Source organism: Scyliorhinus torazame, chromosome 19 (genome assembly GCF_047496885.1).
Source record: "Scyliorhinus torazame isolate Kashiwa2021f chromosome 19, sScyTor2.1, whole genome shotgun sequence".
NCBI lineage: Eukaryota > Metazoa > Chordata > Chondrichthyes > Carcharhiniformes > Scyliorhinidae > Scyliorhinus > Scyliorhinus torazame.
In genome coordinates this window covers 83,180,818-83,202,445 of record NC_092725.1, presented here as the reverse complement: position 1 = coordinate 83,202,445, position 21,628 = coordinate 83,180,818, and the positions used below count along the sequence as shown (strand labels likewise).

Below are 21,628 nucleotides of genomic sequence, written 5' to 3'. Positions count from 1 at the left end.
CTTGACCAAAAGGACATTACTTCTGACATCTTGGGCGAGATTCTCCGACCCCCTGCCGGGTCGGAGAATCGCCGGGGGCTGGCGTGAATCCCGCCCCCGCCGGTTGCCGAATTCTCTGGCACCGGATATTCGGCGGGGGGGGAATCGCGCCGGTTGGCGCCCCCCCCCCCCCCCCCCCCCCCCCGCGAATCCCCGGCCCGAATGGGCCGAAGTCCCGCCGCTAAAATGCCTGTCCCGCCGGCGTAGATTAAACCACCTACCTTGTCGGCGGGACAAGGCGGCGCGGGCGGGCTCCGGGGTCCTGGGGGGGTGCGGGGCGATCTGGCTCCGGGGGGTGCCCCCACGGTGGCCTGGCCCGCGATCGGGGCCCACCGATCCGCGGGCGGACCTGTGCCATGGGGGCACTCTTTTCCTTCCGCCTTCGCCACGGTCTCCACCGTGGCGGAAGAGACTCCCTCCACTGCGCATGCACGGGAATGCCGTCAGTGGCCGCTAATGCTCCCGCGCATGCGCCGCCCGGAGATGTCATTTCCGCGCCAGCTGGCGGGGCACCAAAGGCCTTTTCCGCCAGCTGGCGGGGCGGAAATTTGTCCGGCGCGGGCCTAGCCCCTTAAGGTTGGGGTCGGCCCCCCAAGATGCGGAGCATTCCACACCTTTGGGGCGGCGCGATGCCCGACTGATTTGCGCCGTTTTGGGCGCCAGTCGAAGGACATTGTGCCGATACCGGAGAATTTTGCCCCTTGTCTTTGTGAAATAATTCAGGGTGCTGGTTCAGTTGTTCTGTCTCTCACAAACATTCAGCAAGCTGCTGGGATTGTACACAGCTGTCAGGATGAGGATCAATCATGCGCTGCTTGCGATTCTATTGGGTGAAGTTTAAACACTGCTTGCGATTCTATTTGATAAGTTTAAAAGTAGCAGCTTCAGGGATTGGATCGCGTCCAGCTGGGGTGGGGTATTGATTTTTGAACGTTGTATAAGTACTGTGTTCTGGTCTTTGTTCGGCAGAACAGGTCTTGGCCCATATCCAATCTGTTCTCCGTGTACACGTAACAAGCTTGATTAAATAAGCTATCTTGTCCAGGTTGTGGTGTTGTTCCTCTCTGTACTGAGCTGAACCACAGGGAATAAACCCATGTGGAAGCTGACTCAATACACAGGTCTTGAAACCACTCCTACAACACTGTCCATCCACCCTCAGTTCCAACACAGAGTTAAAATCGCCCCCCATAGTCAACTGGTGCCTGTCTAGGTCCGGGATCACTCCCAGCAACCCCTTCACAAACCCCACATTGTCCCAATTCGGAACCACCGGCGTCCCCTCCAACAACCCAATCATTATCACATACCTCCCCAGCATTACCTGCTAGCGTGGCTGCTCCCTCTCGAAGGTCACTCCTACATCCCTCCACCCATCATTCCCTCCTTGGCCTGTTCAAACAGCTCCCTTTGGATAGTTGCTTGTTGTAAAATTGTAAATGAGTTCTCACATTTACAATTGTATGGCAAATAATGAAATAAAATCTTTCCCGATGGGTGCAAACTTACCAGCTAATGATTCATGAGTCGGGTAGGAAGGTTGGGAGAAGTGTTGCCAAAGTGCATTAATACTTACTTTGCAGGCCACTCTATGTGGACACAGCTTGCCAAATCCTAAAGGGGGTTGTATCCTTCTCAGGAGCGTAACAACATCCAAGTGCTTGATGCGACCCCTGCAACAATATAAACAGAGCAGATATTAAATAAAAGATGTGAAAATATTCAGCTTTATGTGAGAGTAAAGATTGTCCTTTCTGCTAATTTCTTCTTTTCCTTCTAATTGATTCTCTACAGATCACCTATTAACAAGACGATGGATGAGCTAGCAGGCAACCAATTTCCAGCACTCCACATGATGTTTGAAAGCAGTACTTGGCAGTGAACAGTTTGGCAAACTGAAATAGTGGTGTGCCTCAGGGATCTATGGTGTGGCCCCAATTATCTGTGATTAATATTAATGACTTGGATGAAGGGATCGAGTGTATGTCACCAAAATTGTTGAAGGTACAAAGATAGGTAGGAAAGCAAATTGTTAGGAGGATGCAATGAAACTACAAATCTCTCTAGTCTCAGCAGCGCTACCAGGAGCAGTGGCCACAATTGGGGCTGCACCAAGCCAGGAGCAGCATCATGGATTCTCCCTGGCACCAGGTACAGGGGTTGGGCTCACCGGAACAGTCAGCTAGACCCTAAATGGGCCACAGACTGCCTGTTCAGGAGGGCTTTCCCATACCTGAGCACAGATAGGCTGCAAGTTTTTACTGGGCAGTCTCCTCACATGGTGGAGTGTCCCATGCCATTCCTCTATTCTGCCGTTGATGACGGGAAAAGGCCCTTATTTGGCCTTTGGTTGGCCAGTCAATGCTTCTACTGCTCTCTGGACTAGAAGGCCATCCAAGATCTTCTCCACTGCTGAGTGAATTACACAGAATGAGTAATGCCATGGACAATCCATCCCAAGCCTTCCTTCTTGATTCTACATACCCCCTTCCCCTAGCATGCCAACTGTGATTAAATGTATGAAATAAGCAAAATATGGCAATGCTGGAATCTGAAACAAGAACAGAGGACACTGGAAAAACACAGCAGGTCTGCCAGCATCTATTAGGAAAGAAACAGAGTTAACGTTTTGAGTCCTTTGACTCATTTTGATCCTTAATTTGTTTGTTAGCCATAGTTGGGCAGCTTTTCCTTTTGTGATCTTGGTGAGAAAGGAATGTGTAACTGTTACAATGAAGCCATATGTTCCTTAAATATTAGCCCATTCTACGAGAAAAAAAACAGAGTCTGTTTTTGGGCGTGTTTAGTGGGGTGTTTCTCGGTAGACGCAATGCTTTGTACTTTTGACTTGGCGAGAAACACCCTATCTAGGCTGCACTTTAGTCACTGCCAGGGTTCCTGGGTGGCAGTGCCAAAGTGGCAGGATGGCAGTGCCAAGGTGTACGGGTGCCAGTGGGAGTGCCAGAGTGTCACCCTGCCCAATGCCCAACTACCTGGTGGTCTCCAATGGCCTGGGAAACCTACTTAGGTGCCGTTACACCTGTGGACCAGTACTAAATGGAGCCTGGTCAAGGTCTTGCTCGGAAGCCGTTAGTTCCCGAGTGACGGGAAAATCCAGCGCAGACATATTTAAATGAGCCTAATGCTGATCTGGATCTCGCCTAGTGAGGGCAAGATTGAGATTGCAACATCTCGTGAGGTTCAGTTGAATCTCACAAGATGTTTCAAGCATTGCGAGATGAAGCTCTTGTGAGATTCAACTGCCTCGTCCCGTCACCAAGTAGGGTGCAATGAGACCGATAAATTCCACGCATTGTCTATACACCATTGTGCATTTTAAAGATGTTCTCCGATCTATCATAGCCAACTCACCCCTCGCACCTTTACACTGATACTGGGAAAATTGCACTGGAGAGTAAGTGTAATTAAGCAAAAACTCTAAGCCATAATATATGTGACAGATAAACAGAGTTGGTAGGTTATACAGGTAAGCACTTGCAATCAAAAGCAGGAAATAATTAGGTGAATTTTCCTCTGTCAGCCACATTGGATGTCTGAGTCATGTTGAAAGCCCTTGGTCTGCCACCAGAAATTCCTCAAATCTTCTGGACTGTAAGGTTTTGAACCAGGGCCTTGTGTCAGGTGACCTCTTACAGTCAGAGGATCAGGTTTTTTTTATTCTTTAGGGCTAAGATTGGAGGCAGGCAGACATGTAACTTTATGCCACCAGATTCTGTGCTAGTTCACTGCCATCATCCTGACCCTGAGCCAATGAGGGCAGCTTGAGGATGGATTGGCTGCTTGTTGCTTCTTGGTAGGCAGCCAATTCAAGGCATTGCTAAATTGTCCCTTAGTGTCCAAAGATTAGGTGGGGTTACAGGAATAGGGCAGAGGAGTAGGCATAGGTGGGGTGCTCTTTTGGCGGTTGGTGCAGACACGATGGGCTGAATAGCACTGTAGGGATTCTATGTTTCTATGATTTGCTGTTACCCCCTATCCTTACACCGCCTAACATTTTCAGTTGGAGTCGTGTGCAGAATCAGTTGGTCTGGACGATATCCAAGCCAACTTGATGAGTTCAGAGCGGTAAGGGGTGGTGGACCAATGGATCATGTGATAAATCTTCTGCTGATTCAGAACAGCTGCTTTGGCTACTAGCTGTTCCTTGGTGGGGTTGTCCCTCCACGATCGTGGACAAGCAGTTGTGGCCTTTTAAAAATAAAAAAAACTGATTTCTCAGAGGGTGGCTCAATATTGCTTCTCCAGTATGTATCCTCAAGCTCCCACCTTTGCTTGTGAGTCTGCCAGTGTGTCCCCATTGGAAGCCTCCCATTGACCTTCCAGCCCTATGAGACGGCCTGCCATCCTCAATTAGACAGTGAGTGCACTCCCTGCCTTTAATTGTTCAGATCCTTTAAAATTCTGTGCAGGGTTGGGGCCCGGAACTGAAATGGCAGCTCGGTCCCCAACCCAAAATTGAAAATTCTGACGCAGACTAAGGCTACGTCTACTGCAGATGCATCTCCCAAGGAAACCTCAATATTTGCAGGACAGTATCATTGTCATTGTCTGTCCCTCAATTTGACGATGAGGTCTATTTTTCATCTGACTAAAAAACAATTTTCGACCTGTATATCTTTGGGTACATGGGGCAGGATGTCCCACAAGGTAGTGGGCTCCGGAATGCACAATTTGCATTTTTCCTCCCCTCTCTGCTGCTTCTCTTCTTCATCATTAAGATGTTGGGGCTTAAATCTTGACAGACAGGTGGCTGCCACTCTGAGATCAAAATTCATGCAACCATGCTTCATGGAGTACTTCAGAGTGTTTTTGAAACATTTGATTTGTCCTTCCCTGTAATGCTGATCATTTGAAAGTTGAAAGAAAGGACCCTGTAGAAGATATTTTTTGGCCATCCAGACACCATGTCCAGTCTATTGAAATTGATTTTGTATGAACATAGGAACACAGGCCATTGAGTTTATTTCACCATTTAATTGGATCATGGCTGATCTTCTACTTCAACACCATTTTTCTTTTTTTTTAAATTTAGAGTATCCAATTATTTTATTTTCCAATTAAGGGACAATTTAGCATGGTCAATCCACCTAACATGCACAGCTATGGGCTGTGGGGACGATAGGTTATACAGGCAGACACGTGGAGAATGTGCAAACTCCAGACGGACAGTTACTCAGGGCCGGGATTCGAACCCGGGTCCTCAGCGCCGTAGGCCCAGTGCTACCCACTGCGCCACGTGCTGCCACTCAACAACTTTTTTCCACACTCGTTCTCATCGGAGGAGGAGAATCACAGAGGCCCCAGAGAATACTGGGTCCGGCCCGCTATTGATAATCAAATGGTGTCTACTGTACCCGCGTTCTGGTACACATTGAAGCTGCTGTCGGAGAATTGCAATTTGGCATCAAATCTGCGCCTACCGCGATTTCTACGCCCAATCGCGTTTTGCAATTTTGGCGTCGGCCAATGGAGAATCCCGCCCCATTTATCTATGGGGGTAATTTTAATTTTGGGATTGAGATGTTCACGATTGAAGAATTTCCCATCTTGATACTATTTAATATTGACACCAGAGGGCAGTTGACCTTTGATAAGTTGAATAACCACTGTCAAATAGATTGAAAATAGTATGGTGGCTCTTATACAGCCTTGCTTGACCCCAGTCCGGATCTTGAAGGGATCCTTCACTCAAGAGAGATGCAGCCATATCATTGTGAAATAATTGAAAGGTTGTGATGAAGTTTCTTGGACATCAAAATCTTTGGAGCACAATCCACAGAACCTTGTGATTTACTGAGATTTTGGTCAGGTTAATGAATACAATGATGAGGTCCTGACCAAAATCTCCCATTAATGGTGGTTGACCAATAGATTTCTACCACAGAGTACTAGGGGATTGCCTGGAGAGTATCAGCTACCACTGTGAATTCACAGTTCACAGGAGTTGTTGAAAATATTCCTTCCAGCATTGAAGGATGGCATTGTCATTCTGAAGAAGAGAAACACCAACAAAGGGTAATTTGTCCATTTGACCTCAGTGGCGGGATTCTCCCGCAATTGGCGGGGTGGCCGGGTGCCAGTAACGGCGCGAATCACTCCGGTGTCGGGCCAACCGGAAGTTGTGGCATCCTCCGCACTTCTGGGGGCTAGGCCGGCGGTTGAGGGGTTGGCTCCGCGCGCGGGTTGGCCATGCACAGAACCGCCGGCGTGGTTCCGCGCATGCGCAGGGGGGTTCTTCTCTACGCCGGCCATAGCGGAGCGCTACAGAGGCCGGCGCACAAGGAAGGAGTGCCCCCACGGTACAGGCCCGCCCGCAGTTCGGTGGGCCCCGATCGTGGGCCAGGCCGACCCAAGGCCGGATCCCACCCCCCCCCCCCCCCCCCCCCCCCGCGAGGGCTCCACTAGACGGCCTACCAGTCAGGTCCCACCATGTGGGACCATGTCCATTTCACGCTGGTGGGACTGGCCAGGAACTGACGGCTGCTCGACCCATCGGGGCCCGGAGAATTGCCTGGGGGGGGGGGGGGGGGGGGGGCGGCGGTCGAAAACCTGCGTCGGAAAATACGGCAGCCGGCGTCGGAGAGGTGGGGCGGATTCACGCTGCCACCCGGGGATGCTCCGACCCAGCGGGGGTCGGAAAACCTCGCCCAGTTTATAGATCTGGCTCTGGTGGCTTCAAAAACACATTGCATCTCATTATGATCAGCTTATTATACCGCTGTTCCTTCACTGTCATTGGTCAAAATCCTGGAACTCCCTTCCCAACAGCAGAGTGAGTGGACCTTCACCACAAAGACTTCAGTGGTTCAAGAAGGCAGCTCACCAACACCTTCTGAAGGGCAATTAAGAACGGGTAGTAAATGCTGATCTAGCCAGCGAATCCACATCCCGTGAGCAAATTAATAAAAAAACATAATTGGATCTCTCTGGTTTTCTCTTCCCACCACACTTCCTTGATCCGTCTTCGGGTGTCAGCCTTGGGCTGATCGAAAGCTACATTTTTGAGTTGAAATGTTCAATTGTTCTGCCAGGCATTGAAAGCTTGTTTTTGTTTCAGGAGGTCATATACTTGAGCATCATTTTCATCAAACCAGTCCTGGTAAAAGCGATGCACAACCCAATGGTCTGGGAACAAGAATCAACTACAGCTAACTTTGTTTGACCCCACTGTTCTGTAATTTAGTTGGATCGATAAAGATTTTTCAGATTGATTGTGAGCTGCACTTGGAATTTGATTGGGCTGTTTTAGGGTTGTGCATTGATCTTCTGCTTAGACTTTTGGATCTTACAATCTCAGTGGATGTTCATGGAACAAGTCAATAATCTGACTGGCATCAATAGCCCACACAAATTAAGTGATACAGACATCACTTAGATCCTTGACCTGAACAATGACATAATAAGGGAGGTTCCAATGCTTTCATCTAGGATTTCTACGGCTGGTTTTCAATTTACTCTTCTGGCAGAGGAGGATGTTTGTTATAATGAGACCATGCTGAGCACACGATATAATCAGGAGGACCCCATTTACAGTGGATTTTCCAAACTCATTATTCCCGATGTTTCCATTCCTGACATTGGAGTCATGGTTAATCCTTGCATTAAAGTCCCCCTGAAGGATGACTCTTTTCTTCTTTGGATGGCAGTGAGGATTTTATCAAGGTGGAGTGAAGGGTTGGGACATAAGCACCGATGATGCTGACATATTGGTTGCAGCTGAACTGCAGGTGAACTGTTATTTATACAACTGGGAGAAATTTTGGACAGTACTCTGGGCAGAAACTGATTCCTGCACATTATCTTTCCTACTCTGGACTTACGTTGATTCCCCAAGTGGAGCCAAGAGAAACATCTGTTATACATGCATATAATGTGTGGTTCAGACTTTAGGAACAGAAGTGGTGGTCCTTCTGGCCTAGAATTTGGAACTTAGGCTAATGCATAGACTGAGAGTCTAAAATGCAGATAGATATGGCATATAGCAAAGGGTTTATGTCAGATTAATGAAGAATATAAAACAATAAAAGAAATGTATGCAATACCTAAAATTAATTTTTTTAATTCTGAGATTTAAGTGGTAGAACTTACTTGGCCTCAGGGTCATACTCAGCCCAGATTCTCTTAAATTCATCCAGATGATGAGGACCAAGAATGGACCAGTCACGAGTTAAATAGTCAAAATTATCCATGATTACAGCCACAAAGAGGTTGATGATCTGAGAAAAAATATAAACATTATATTAAATTTCAAACAAATTTAGTCCTCTAAAAGAAAACCAGTATGAGATTCTGGCTTTACAATGCAGTTGGGTAATGAAAAATTACCTTGCAAAAGCTATTTTAGATATCTAGAAACATATAAGAATCTCTGCATACCACATGCAGAATCTCTGCAGTTGATATACATAGCACTTGTTCAGCATTCTTGTATATTGACACAGCTGCAAACGAGCATACAACCTCTACAGGGAGATTCACATACCATCTTAAAGGCCGACCACACAATCTTTAATATTCACCAATGCACATGTCATCCTTGTTTGGTGCCATACCGCAGTGGTTCCAGAATCATACTTATAACTGGAAATCAGATTCTTCCATGCCTCTCGAGTGATGCATTGTTGTTCGAAGACAGAGGTCTCTCAGCTATGGTTCTTTATCCGATAGCACTTTAACTGGCTCCTGTGACCAATTTTAAGTTTGTGAGATGGCCGTTAACTGAAATGTCTGCATTCTAAAATGAAAACCTAGGAGTTGGATTCTCCGCCGGCGGGATGCTCCATTTTGCCGGCAGCCTGGGAGTTTCCCGATGGCGTGGGGCAGCCCCACAAAGGGAAACCCTATTGACCGGCCGGTGTAACGGAGCATCCCGCCGGCAGGGTGGAACAGAAATGTGGCGGGGCGGAGAATCCAGCCCCCGGTTCTTTTGATCTCACCTAAGAAGCATAACTGAGTGCCTTCGTGGTGTGCAGTCTCAATCTCATGAATCATCTTTGGGCCTTCTGTGCATTTAGATGATAGGACCTTGCACAGTTTGCGGAAGTGTCCAATCCTGTTACATTGAAAGCTTTGGGCTGAAATTGCAGGACATTGATCTCACCTGTGAGGGCTTTACACCACAGCACTGGCATGGTGTGGTAGTCTGTGTAGAGGTATTATGGTACCTGGTAATGCTGGAACACCATTGGTAGATATTGTATGTCTCCTATTGGTCAAGCTGTATGGTAGCTCCGCCCTGCAAGGCGGGGTATAAGAGCCCGTGCCGCCCCAGCAGCCTTCATTCTGTACCGGAGCTGCTGGGGGAAACATCTAGCTTATTAAAGCCTTCAGTTGGACTACAACCTCGCTTTAGTGGTCATTGATCGTGCATCACATGGTTGTTCTACTGGTCAGTTAGAGCATTGCTTATCTTGGCCTGGAGTGCCCCTGTTTCTGTGCTGTTTAACTAACTGGAGTGTGGGGTTTCCTTTGTATCATGGTTCATTTGCTCTTCTTAAAATGGACACGTGCTGCACATAGAGTTCAGGCTGCCTTAAAATTTGAATAACTTTCTCGAGGGCTAGATCTTTCTTCGCTTGCAGTATGTTTGCAATTCTGACAAGAGAGAGACATATTTCTGATTTTTAAAAATGTGTTAAAGGGATATGGGGAACAGGTAGGGGGGTGGCTTTGAGACCAGGAAGAGATTAGCCATAATCTGATTGAATGGAGGAGCAGGCTCGAAGGGCTGAATTGCCTACTTCTGACCTTAGTTTCTATGTTCCTATGTGACTATTCTATTTAAGAATAGTTCAGATTTTAGGTCTTTGTATTTGTAGCCTTCAGCCATTCTGTAACGATCATTAATGAAAGTTGACAGATTTTCCTAACAGCTGGCCACACATTAAATTTAGCCTCTTCAGGGATTTTGTTGTTTTTTGAGTGAAAATAAACCGAGTGATTTTAGTACTCCTTCAAATTTGACAGATGATTATTTGATTCCTTGTCGAGCAATAATGTTGTCTGCTACAGGGCTTTCCAAATAAAGCAATGCGTTAACTGTTTAGCCAAGTAATCTAAGGAATCTTTTTTCTCCAAAAGGCCCAATTATGTGATTGGTCTGGGCCTTGGATAAATCCAAATTGATCTGAAAGGGTGATTTTTGAACTATGGTTAAAAGATAGGTTCTGCTTTAAGACATTAGTGAAATTCAAGATGGCACTGCTATCTATTTGGTGGCACAAGCCGGAATTCTCCCATTTTGAGATTATGTGCAGTGGTGGGTGGCTCTGGCGGTGCCAGCCCCCACCCCCCCTTCTCCCAAGTTGGGACATCAGCTGTGAGATAGTCCTCCGCACAAAGCTGTGCATTTTCCCTTTGAAGCAGACAGCCCTTGCCCATGCCTACAGCTGGGGTACATAATGCTTCCAGTGATTGCTCCTGCTGCATAGCTGCTGCTCTTCTGCACTTTCCCCTTTCTCTGACTTCAGATGAGGTCCACACTGCTCCTGGACTGCCTATCATCTATGTTTCTTTTCCATTTCCCAGCACAATGTCTGCACTCTGTGACCCATGGCTGCCAGCCTCTGAATGTAAACAGGAGCCAGGACAGAGTTCCTGTTTTCAAAGAGGACTATAGACAAAACTAACCTTCACAAAGAACTGCAGCCAGTGCTACAGCCAGAGCAGCTGGGCTCCTGCTGCAATGGTGCTCGCAGCCAGCCTTGAAAAATATTTAAACAATGGCTGCAGATTTCTCCATTTCAGCATTATGTTTTAGGGTTGCAAAAGCATCGAATCTTAGCCTTTTCTTGTCTTTAAACCTGATTTTTTCATCACAGTTCTTTAGAATTAATTCATTTTTGTACCTCCTCCTTGTAGTGAGCTTGGACAGTGTGTGTTCAGGCGCTTACTCGTTAATCAAGTTTTTCCGATGGAGTTTTTAAATGGCCATTTCTGGTCACATGTTTCTCAGGGCTTGCTGTATCCTGGTATTTGAAAGTTTTACCTCACCCCCGCTGGGTCTGCTGTCTCTGCACTCTGGCAATTAAAGCTGGAATTCCAAGTCTTTTGCTGCAGTGAGGAGTTTAAAATTTCTGCATTCAGCTTTGAAGCCTCTCTTTGGAACTTTTCCCAGGCGATTTTCCTCTGCACATCTGCTTCTTATGCTTTTTTTCAGGTCAGAATGTTTCTGCAGATTTTTCTTTTGTCTTCCAGGATTTCCGTTTTTCCCTGGATTGTTTGTTAGGTTTTGGGGTTTTTCCATTCATTGCCACCATGTTGTAGGGTTTTGGATGCAGTTTGTTAGGTCTTAATGATGTCTTTGTCATCTTAAATGATGCACGATCAATTGCACAAAGACGAGGGTTGAATACAACTGAGGCTTTATTGCTCTGAGATGTGTGGCCTCCCACAGCAGCTGGTGAAATGGCTGCTGCACAGAGGACACGCATATTTATACTCCGCCTACTGGGCAGAGTCAGCAGGCAGGGACTACCGTCGTACCTGTAGTACAGGTCCTACCATACATCACCTAATATAGGTGCAACAGTGGTTTACCACATTCACCCCCTGTTAAAATTGAGTCCGGTGGGGGTGGTGGAGAATTATATACAACAACCGAATTTTACATGTACAATTTTTGTGAGAAAAACAATGTCCCCGGTCCGGGGCCTTGATGTACCGCTGGGAGCGATGCAGTGGTGGCGGCGATGCCAATGCTGGTCTGGTCTTCGGTGACTCGGGGAGCTTGCCGGAATCCTCTTCATCCTCGGGCGTGGGCAGGGGGAGGACGGATGGTCCTGGGGGGGGTTGCTGTTGGGAGTGCCGGGGGGTGGGGAGGTGGCACCAGGACAGAGGGGTGTGTGTGTGGGGAACCTGCTGGTGCCAGGTTCCTGAGGGAAACAGTATCCTGGCGGCTGTTAGGGTACGCCACGTCGGCATACCGAGGGTTCGCATGGAGCAACTGCACCCTCTCCACCAACGGGTCCGCCTTGTGGAGTCGGACGTGCATACGGAGAAGGATGGGTCCTGGAGCTGTGATCCAAGTCGGGAGCGACAACCCGGAAGTGGACTTCCTGGGGAAGGCAAAGAGACGTTCATGGGGGTGTGTTGTTAGTGGCGGTGCACAGTAGTGACCGAATGGAGTGTAGTGCATCAGGGAGGACCTCCTGCTAGCGGGAGGCTTGGAGGTTCCTGGACCGTAGGGCCAGTTGGACGGCCCTCCATACCGTCCTGTTCTCCCTCTCTATCTGTCCATTTCCCCGGGGGTTACAGCTTGTCGTCCTGCTGGAGGCGATACCCCTGCTGATCAGGAACTGACGCAGCTCATCACTCACGAATGAGGATCCCCTGTCACTGTGGATGTAGGCGGGGAAACTGAACAGAGCGAAGATTGTGTTGAGGGCTTTGATGATGGTGGCAGAGGTCATGTTGGGATGGGATGGCGAATGGGAATCTGGAGTACTCATCGACCACACTGAGAAAATACGTGTTACGGTCGGTGGAGGGGAGGGGCCCTTTGAAATCCACGCTGAGGCGCTCAAAGAGGCGGGAGGCCTTCACCAGGCGCGCACGGTCCGGCTGATAGAAGGGTGGCTTGCACTCCGCACAGACCTGGCAGTCCCTGGTGATTGTCCGTACTTCCTCGACGGACTAGGGCAGATTGCGGGCCTTTATAAAATGGTACAACCGTGTGACTCCCGGGTGACAAAGGCTGTCGTGCAGGGCCCGGAGTCGGTGGAGAGCTCAATCCTCCACCTCAAGATCTTATCATTCTTGATCTTGCCCCGCTGTGTGTTATTGAACATGAAGGCTACCGACCGTTGGTCAGTGAGGAGAGTGAATATACTGCCGGCCAGGTAATGCCTCCAATGCCGCACAGCTTCAACGATAGCTTGGGCCTCTTTTTCGACGGATGAGTGCCGAATTTCTGAGGCATGAAGGATACGGGAAAAGAATGCCACGGGTCTGCCTGCCTGATTGAGGGTGGCGGCTAGGGAGTCGTCTGATGCGTCGCTCTCCACTTGAAAGGGCAGCGTCTCGTCTACTGCGTGCATCCCGGCCTTGGTGATATTGGCTCTGATACGGGCGAAGGCCTGTTGAGCCTCGGCCGTCAGGGGAAAAAGGGTGGACTGTATGAGTGGACGGGCCTTGTCCGTGGCCTAGTTTGGGACCCACTGGGCGCAGTATGAAAAGAACCCCAGCAGCGTTTGAGGGCCTTGGGGCAGTGGGGGAGGGGGAGCTCCATGAGGGGGCGCATGCGGTCGGGATCTGGCCCCAGAACTCCGTTCTGGACCACATAGCTGAGGATGGCTAAGTGGTTTGTGCTGAACACGCACTTCTCCTTGTTGTAGGTGAGGTTTAGGAGAGTGGCGGTGTGGAGAAATTTGGCACGGTTGGCATCGTAGTCCTGCTGATCATGGCCGCAGATGGTGACGTTGTCTAGATACGGAAAGGTGGCCCGCAAACCGGACCGGTCGACCATTCAGTCCATCTCCCTTTGGAAGACCCAGACCCCGTTGGTGAAGCCGAAGGGAACCCTGAGGAAGGGATAGAGGCGACCGTCTGCCTCGAAGGCAGTGCATGGACGGTCCGCTTTACGGATGAGGAGCTGGTGGTAGGCAGATTTGAGGTCTACCGTTGAGAAGACCCGGTACTGTGCAATCTGATTGACCAAATCAGATATGCGTGGGAGGGGGTATGCGTCGAACTGCGTGTACCGATTGATGGTCTGGCTGTAGTCCACGTCCATTCTGTGTTTCTCCTCAGTTTTAATTACTACCACTTAGGCTCTCCAGGGGCTGTTGCTGGCCTCGATGATGCCTTCCCGAAGCAGCCGCTGTACCTCGGACCTGATGAAGGTCCTGTTCTGGGTGACGGACCGTCTGCTCCTGGTGGCGACGGGTTTGCAATCCGGGGTTAGATTTGAGAAGAGGGAAGGTGGATCAACCTTTTGGGATGCAAGGCCGCACACAGTAAGGGGTGGTAGGGGCCCGCCAAATTTCAGGGTTAGGCTCTGGAGGTTACACTGGAAGTCCAGGCCGAGAAGTAGGGCAGCGCCGAGATTGGGGAGGACGTAGAGGTGGAAGCCGCTGAATTCCATGCCCTGGACCGTGAGTGTGACTGTACAGTACCCCCGGATCGCCACGGAATGGGATCCGGAGGCCAGGGAGATTCTTTGATTGGCGGGGTGTACTGCGAGGGAGCAGCACCTTACTATATCCTGGTGGATTAAGCTTTCAGTGCTCCCGGAGTCCAGCAGGCAAGAGGTCACGTGTCCATCGATTTTAACGCTGGTCGATGCGGTAGCCAAGTATGAGTGGACGAGACTGGTCGATGGTCACTGAGGTGAGTCGTGGTTGGTCGTCGCTGGTGTCGGATGATGGGGTGCCCAGGCGGCACAGATCCTGGAACGCTGGTGGTTCCCATGTGCCGTGGGGGAGACCAGATGGTGGCTCCTGAAGATCTTGGGGAGGACAAAATGGCGGCACCCATAGGCCGCACATGGCGGGGGTTGAAAAAGATGGCGGCGCCCATGGGCCTCACGTGTTGCCCGGAGGGGAAGATGGCGCCGTCCACTGGCCGCGCTTGGTCTGAGGGGAGCACGGTAGCATTGTGGGTAGCACAATTGCTTCACAGCTCCAGGGTCCCAAGTTCGATTCCGGCTTGGGTCTCTGTCTGTGCAGAGTCTGCACATCCTCCACGTGTGTGCGTGGGTTTCCTCCGGGTGCTCCGGTTTCCTCCCACAGTCCAAAGATGTGCAGGTTAGGTGTATTGGCCATGATAAATTGCCCTAGTGTCCAAAATTGCCCTTAGTGTTGGGTAGGGTTACTGGGTTGTGGGGATAGGGTGGAGGTGTTGACCTTGGGTAGGGTGCTCTTTCCTAGAGCCGGTGCAGACTCGATGGGCCGAATGGCCTCCTTCTGCACTGTAAATTCTATGATAATCTAAGATGGCGGTGCCCACTGGCCATGCGTTGTCTGAGGGGGAGAAGATGGCGGCGCCCACTGCCTGTAAACAAGGGGGATGGGGGCGATAGCGGTGACTGCACGGGCCTGGCACACCGCGTCGAAGTGCCCCTTCTTGCAAGCCTTACAAAGGGCAGCGTGGGCCGGGCAGCATTGGCAGGGGTGTTTCTTTGAGTAGCGTCATGGCTTTGGAGTAGATTGGCACGTCCTGGATCAGCGGAAAGATGTTGGAGCTCAACCTCGAGAACAGTATCTGTATTTTCTGACCCTCCGTAACAGGGCTTGGTGCCGAGTTGATGTACGTCTCGAAACAAGCTCCAGTGCTGAAAGTCCTTTTTGGCGTCGCTTGATTGCGGATCCAGCTGCAGGTGATCCGGCTTGATATGGAGGTCCACCTTCTGAAAATCTTAGAGTAATAAATTGATGCACGATCAATTGCACAAAGACGAGGGTTGAATACAACTGAGGCTTTATTGCTCTAAATGTGTGGCCTCCCACAGCAGCTGGCGAAATGGCTGCTGCACGGAGAACACGCATACTTATACTCCGCCTACTGGGCGGAGCCAGCAGGCAGGGATTACCATCATACCTGTAGTACAGGTCCTACCATACATCACCTAATATAGGTGCAACAGTGGTTTACCAGCTTTTCATTACATTATCCTGCACAAATATTGAACTTAAAGTTGAACTTGAACCCTGGTAGCACAGTGGTTAGTATAGTTACTTCGCAGCTCCAGGGTCCCAGATTCGATTCATGGCTTGGGTCACTGTCTATGCAGAGTTTGCACTTTCTCCCCGTGTTTGCGTGGGTTTCCTCCGGATGCTCCGGTTTCTTCCCACAGTCCAAAGATGTGCAGGTTCGGTGGATTGGCCACGCCCTTAGTGTCCAAAGAAGGGTTAGGTGGGGTTATTGGGTTTCGGGGATAGGTTGGAGGTGTAGGCATTAGGTAGGGTGCTCTTTCCAAGGGCCTGTGCAGACTCGATGGGCCGAATGACCTCCTTCTGCACTGTAAGTTCTATGATTAATTAAATGGACACTATTTTCATAGAAAAGGATTTGGGATTTTCTTGTTCATATGATAATATATCATGTGAAAAGAATTCACTGCTTGATTACGCATGTTACATCTTGGGGAAAAGAACATAATAATCTTGTCCCTCTATGTAGTAGCTAGCCCCTTTAAGGGATGATCGTCTGAAGGATCATCTGACCCTTTCGTCCAATCGCTAATTAGCCCACGGGATCACCTGAGCAGAGAGCAGGCTTTTGCTCAGTTAGATCCGAGAGCCAAGCCTGGTAGCATTGAATCTGCATCACCCTGTAAATAGTTATTCAGACAATCCATAGATTAGTTGTTATTAAATGTTATAGTTCATTTGTAACTGGTGGAGCCAAGTTACAACATTTGGCAATGAGGTAAAAGCAAAGCAGCAAGTGTGCTTGCAAGATCATCAGCTCAGATCTGGTCCAGTCGAAGTCAAGCTAGAAGCGAGCTGCAAAGATGCCTGTATTTGGTAGAGTGGATCCATTCGATGTCTCTACTGAAGATTGGGTACGGTATGTTGAGTGATTAGAATTTTTCTTCAAAGCAAATGGAGTTGAGGAGGAGGGAAAGAGGAAAGTGATGTTGTTAAGCATGTGTGGGACCCAAACCTATAATTTAATCAATAGCCTTATGGCCCCAAACGTGCCCAATGCACGTTGGTTTATAGAGATTGCGAATTTAGTAAAAGGGTGCAACCATCCAAAGGCTTCCATGATTTTTCAACAATTTAAATTCAATTCCACAGGGAGAGTCCCAGGGAAGACCATTGCACTTCACATAGCAAGGCTTAGAGAAATTGCAGAACACTGTGACTTTGGGACAACACTGAATGATATGCTGAAGGATCGCTTGGTTTATGAAGTTAATGATGAGGGCATACAGAGAAAGTTGCTGGCAGAAACAGAGATTGATTTTAAAAAGGGGCTGGAAATTACGTTAGTGATGGAGAGTGTTGAGAAGGGTGCTCAGGAACTTCAGAGTGCACCAATGGCGTGGTCCACCAGTTAAGGCAGGAAGCTGCAGAGAGCTGCGGCACTAAAAGCAAAGACATCAGTCTAAATTGAGAAACAGATACAGAAGCTGGTAAAGATAGAAGATTCACGAGAATGAATCAACAGTGTAGGATCGGTACAGAGTGTTACAGGTGTGGGGAAATCACTCCCCAGAGATTTTCAGATTCAAGAAAGTGGAATGCTTCACAGGCCACTAGAAGGGCCATTTGAGGCACAGATGCAGGAGGAAGCAGAGCCTGCCTAGTAGCAATGGCGAACAGTTCAGTATCAGTACATAGTGTAGAAGATGTTTCTGCGTGTGATTGGAATGTTCTTCAGATAAATAATGTGAAAACATGCAAGGTAGCCCCCATTCCGGTGGTGTTATTGGTCAATGGCAGATCACCAAGAATGGAAGTAGACACTGGAGTGTCTGCTACTGTATTAAGGGAGCAGACCTACAGATATCTTTGAATGGGGTGAACATCTGTGTTGTACTCTCAACAACGACGCTTAGAGAGTAAAACGGTAAAGAAGGCTTTAATCAGCGAAGAACTAGCCTGGTGCCGAGACGGGTGCTTACTGGGTGCCGTCCACAAGGCGGCCCCTTATATATGGCTCCCAGGTGGGCGGAGCTAGAGGTGGAGTCCCCCAGGGTTCCAAGCCCGGTCTTAAAGGGGACATCACCTTACATGATGATCAGAGTACAGTAATACAGTAACCGTTCATCACATTCACCCGTTTAAAAAAAGGTCCGGCGGGGGTAAAGTGCCATCATAAGTCCATTCTTTTCGGTGGCTGATCGTCTTCATCGACCTCCTCAGCTCGGGCGGTGGTGCAGTGGGCACAGATGTCTTAGTTGAGGATACATCCGGGAGCACGGTGGTCGGAGCCTTGGTCCGGGTCGGGGTAGGGGATCGGGGCGCAGGGGGAATAGCTAGGGCTGGGGGTAGCGGTGACGGCGCTTGCGGGGTGTAGAGAGGGGGGCGCTAGGGGGCGCGTGCGGTCGGTGTCCATCGACGGGGAGTGGAGCCGGGGAGGGGGAGGAGGTGTTGTTGTGGGTGCTGGGTCCCGCAGGGGAGCTGTGAGGGAGGGGGCGTCTGTAGTGGGGGAACCAGCGGGTGCCAGATCCCGGAGGGAAACCTATTCTTGCCTGCCGTCGGGGTACTCGACATAGGCGTATCTGGGGTTCGCGTGTAGACCCCCATAAAGGTGAAACGGACCCTCTCGACCAGGGGGTCCGTTTTATGGCTCCTCCCGTGTCTCCGGAGAAGAACAGGTCCCTGAGCCGTCAGCCAAGGTGGAAGCGAGACCCCGGAGGTGGACTTCCTGGGGAAGACAAACAATTGGTTGTGAGGGGTCTCATTCGTGGCCGTGCAGAGGAGTGACCAAACGGAGTGTAGGGCATCGGGTAGGACCTCCTGCCAGCAGGTAGTTGGGAGACTTCTCGACCGTAGGGCCAGAAGGACAGCCTTCCAAACTGTAACGTTCTCCCACTCCACCTGCCCGTTTCCCCACGGGTTATAACGGTCGTTCTGCTCGAGGCGATGCCTTTGCTGAGCAGTTACTGACGCAGTTCATCGCTCATGAACGATGTACCCCGGTCGCTGTGGATATAAGCGGGGAAACCAAACAGGGTGAAGATGCTGTGCAGTGGCTTTATCACGGTGGCTGAGGTCATGTCGGGGCAGGGGACGGCGAATGGGAAGTGGGAGAACTTGTAGATGATGGTGAGGAAATAGGCATTGCGGTTGGTGGACGGGAGGGGGCCCTTGAAGTCCACACTTAGTTGCTCAAAGGGCCCCGAGGCCTTCACGAGACGAGCCTTGTCTGGCCGATAGAAGTGTGGATTGCACTCCCCGCAGATCTGGCAAGCCCTGGTCATGGCCTTGACCTCCTTGGTTGAGTAAGGTAGGTTGCGGGACTTGATAAAATGGACGAGCCGGGTAACCCCCGGGTGACAGAGGTCATTGTGGATGGCTTGCAGGCGGTCCTCCTGCGCGTTGGTGCACGTGCCGCGGGTCAGGGCATCTGGGGGCTCATTGAGCTCCCCTGGACGATACTTGATATCGTACACGTAGGTGGAGAGGTCGATCCTCCACCTCAAAGTTTTACCGTTTTTTATTTTGCTCCGCTATGCGTTATCGAACATAAAGGTGACCGACCATTGGTCGGTGACGAGGGTGAACTTCCTACCGGCTAGGTAGTGCCTCCAGTGCCGCACAGCCACCACAATGGCTTGTGCCTCCTTCTCAACTGCAGAGTGCCGAATCTCTGAGGCGAGGAGGGTCCGGGAGAAGAATGCTACTGTTCTGCCTGCCTGGTTGAGGGTAGCAGCCAGGGCGATGTCTGATGTATCGCTCTCTACCTGTAAGGGGATAGTTTCATCCACCGCGTGCATCGCGGCCTTGATGATGTCTGCCTTGACGCGGCTGAAGGCCGATCGGGCCTCAGCCGACAGGGGAAATATCGTGGTCTTTATGAGTGGGCGGGCTTTGTCCGCATATTTGGGGACCCACTGGGCAGAATAAGAGAAGAGCCCCAAGCACCGTTTGAGGGCCTTGAGGCTGCGGGGGAGGGGAAGTGCCTTTAGGGGGCGCATGCGGTCGGGGTGGGAACCTAGGACCTCGTTTTCCACGACATTGTCGAGGATGGCTCGCCGGGTTGTGTGGAAAATGCATTTTTCCTTGTTATAGGTTAGATTGAGGGCTCGGGCGGTCTGGAGGGACGTTTCGAGGTTCGCGTCATGATCCTGCTAGTCATGGCCACAGATGGTGACATTGTCCAAGTACGGGTATGTAGCCCGCAAACCATACTGGTCCACCATTTGGTCCACCGCCCTTTAGAAGATGGAGCCCCCAGTTGTGACGCCGAAGGGGACCCTGAGGAAGTGGAACAGCTGGCCGGCTGCTTCCCAGGCAGTACCGGGGCAGTCCTTCGGTCGGATGTGGAGCTGGTGGTAGGCGGATTTGAGATCGACCGTGGAAAATACCCGGTATTGGGCGATCCGACTTACCATTTCTGCTATACGAGGAAGGGGGTACGCATCGAGCTGCGTGAAGCGGTTTATGGTCTGGCTATAATCCACGACCATTCGTTTCTTTTCCCCGGACCGGACTACCACCACTTGTGTTCTCCAAGGGCTGTTGCTAGCCTCGATGACCCCCTCTCCCAGTAAACGCTGGACCTCTGACTTGATAAAAGTCATGTCTTGGGCACTGTACCGCTGGCTCATGGTGACGATGGGCTTAAAGTCGGGAGGGTTCGCGAATAGAGAGGGGGGTGCGACTTTCAGTGTCGCAAGGCTGCAGACTGTGAGGGGGGCAAGGGTCCGCCGAACATCAGTGTCAGGCTTCGGTGGCCGCACTGGAAATCCAGTCCGAGCAGCAGGGGGCCGCAGAGGTGAGGGAGGATATATAGTTTGAAACGGGTGTATTCGGTGCCCTGGATCGAGAGATCCGCAATACAGTACCCCTTGATTTGTACCGAGTGGGACCCGGATGCGAGGGCTATGGTTTGGGACGCGGGATGGGTGCGCAAGGAGCAGCGCCTTACCGTCTCAGGATGAATAAAGCTCTCCGTGCTCCCGGAGTCGAAAAGGCATGGAGTGTCGCGCCCGTTGACCTGGACCTTGATCATCGAGTTCTGCAGATGTTTTGGACGCATTTGGTCTAGGGTAATCGCCCACAGTTGCGGGTCCGCCGCCGTCGGTCAAGAAGATGGCCGCCGACAAGATAGCCACCCCATGATCCACACGAGGCGGATGGCACGTCAGAAGGGGGCGTGTCGAGTCGATGCGCAGCCGCATTGCGAGGCCTGCAGGCCTGTGAGCCTGATTTTCGGGCCTGCTGTTCTTTGTGTTTCTGGCCCTTGGGCCTGGCCAGGCAGACCCTCGCAAAATGCCCCTTTTTCCCGCAGTCGCCACAGATGGCGGAGCGGGCTGGGCAGCGTGGGCATGGATGCTGGCCCTGCCTGCAGAGGTAGCACGGTGTGCCCCCGGTCGGGACAGGTCGCCGCGCGGTGCAGGCCCGTAACATGGCCGAGTCTGGGGAAGTCCGAGGGGGGCTCGCAGGGTCCGCGGGTTACGTGCCCAAATTATGTCGGGCCACTTGCAGCAAGGAGGCGAGCGTTAGCGTTGCCTGGAGGTCTTTTGCCCCGTTTTCGAGTTGCCGCTGCCGGATGTCGGTCGAGCGGATGCCGGACACGAAAGTGTCTTTGATGTGCAAGTTCATATGGACTTCCCCGTCACATCCTGATGGTCACAGTCCCTGGCGAGCGCCGTGAGTTTTTCTACAAATTCGTCTAGCAATTCCCCCGAGTGCTGCCGGCAGGTAAAGAGCAGATGCTGGGCACATACCTCGTTGATGGGTTTGACAAACCGCTTGCGTAGTAACTCGACCGCCTCTTTGTCGGTAGTCGCCTTTTCGAGCGTGGCAGAGATTCTGTGACTCACCCGGGCGTGGAGTAGGCGCAGCTTGAGTGGCCCCAGGGTGGGAGTCTCTGAGGAGTCCAGGTAGGCCTCAAAGCATCGGAGCCAGTATTTTAACATTTATTTTGCCTCCGGTGTCCGTGCTTCCAG

At 50.8% G+C, this 21,628-nt stretch overlaps 1 protein-coding gene across 5 annotated transcripts in view; it reads right to left on the bottom strand.

Annotated features, from left to right (window-relative positions):
* Window positions 1-21,628, bottom strand: part of cacna1c (calcium channel, voltage-dependent, L type, alpha 1C subunit) — a 1,623,635-nt gene that overhangs the window by 175,921 nt on the left and 1,426,086 nt on the right. For all 5 annotated transcript variants that reach the window (XM_072484617.1, XM_072484613.1, XM_072484615.1 and 2 more), the window contains 2 exons: window positions 8,149-8,276; window positions 1,616-1,712 (listed from right to left, as the gene is read on the bottom strand). In XM_072484617.1, the coding sequence (XP_072340718.1) occupies window positions 1,616-1,712; window positions 8,149-8,276 (225 nt within the window). The remainder of the gene's footprint in view (window positions 1-1,615; window positions 1,713-8,148; window positions 8,277-21,628) is intronic.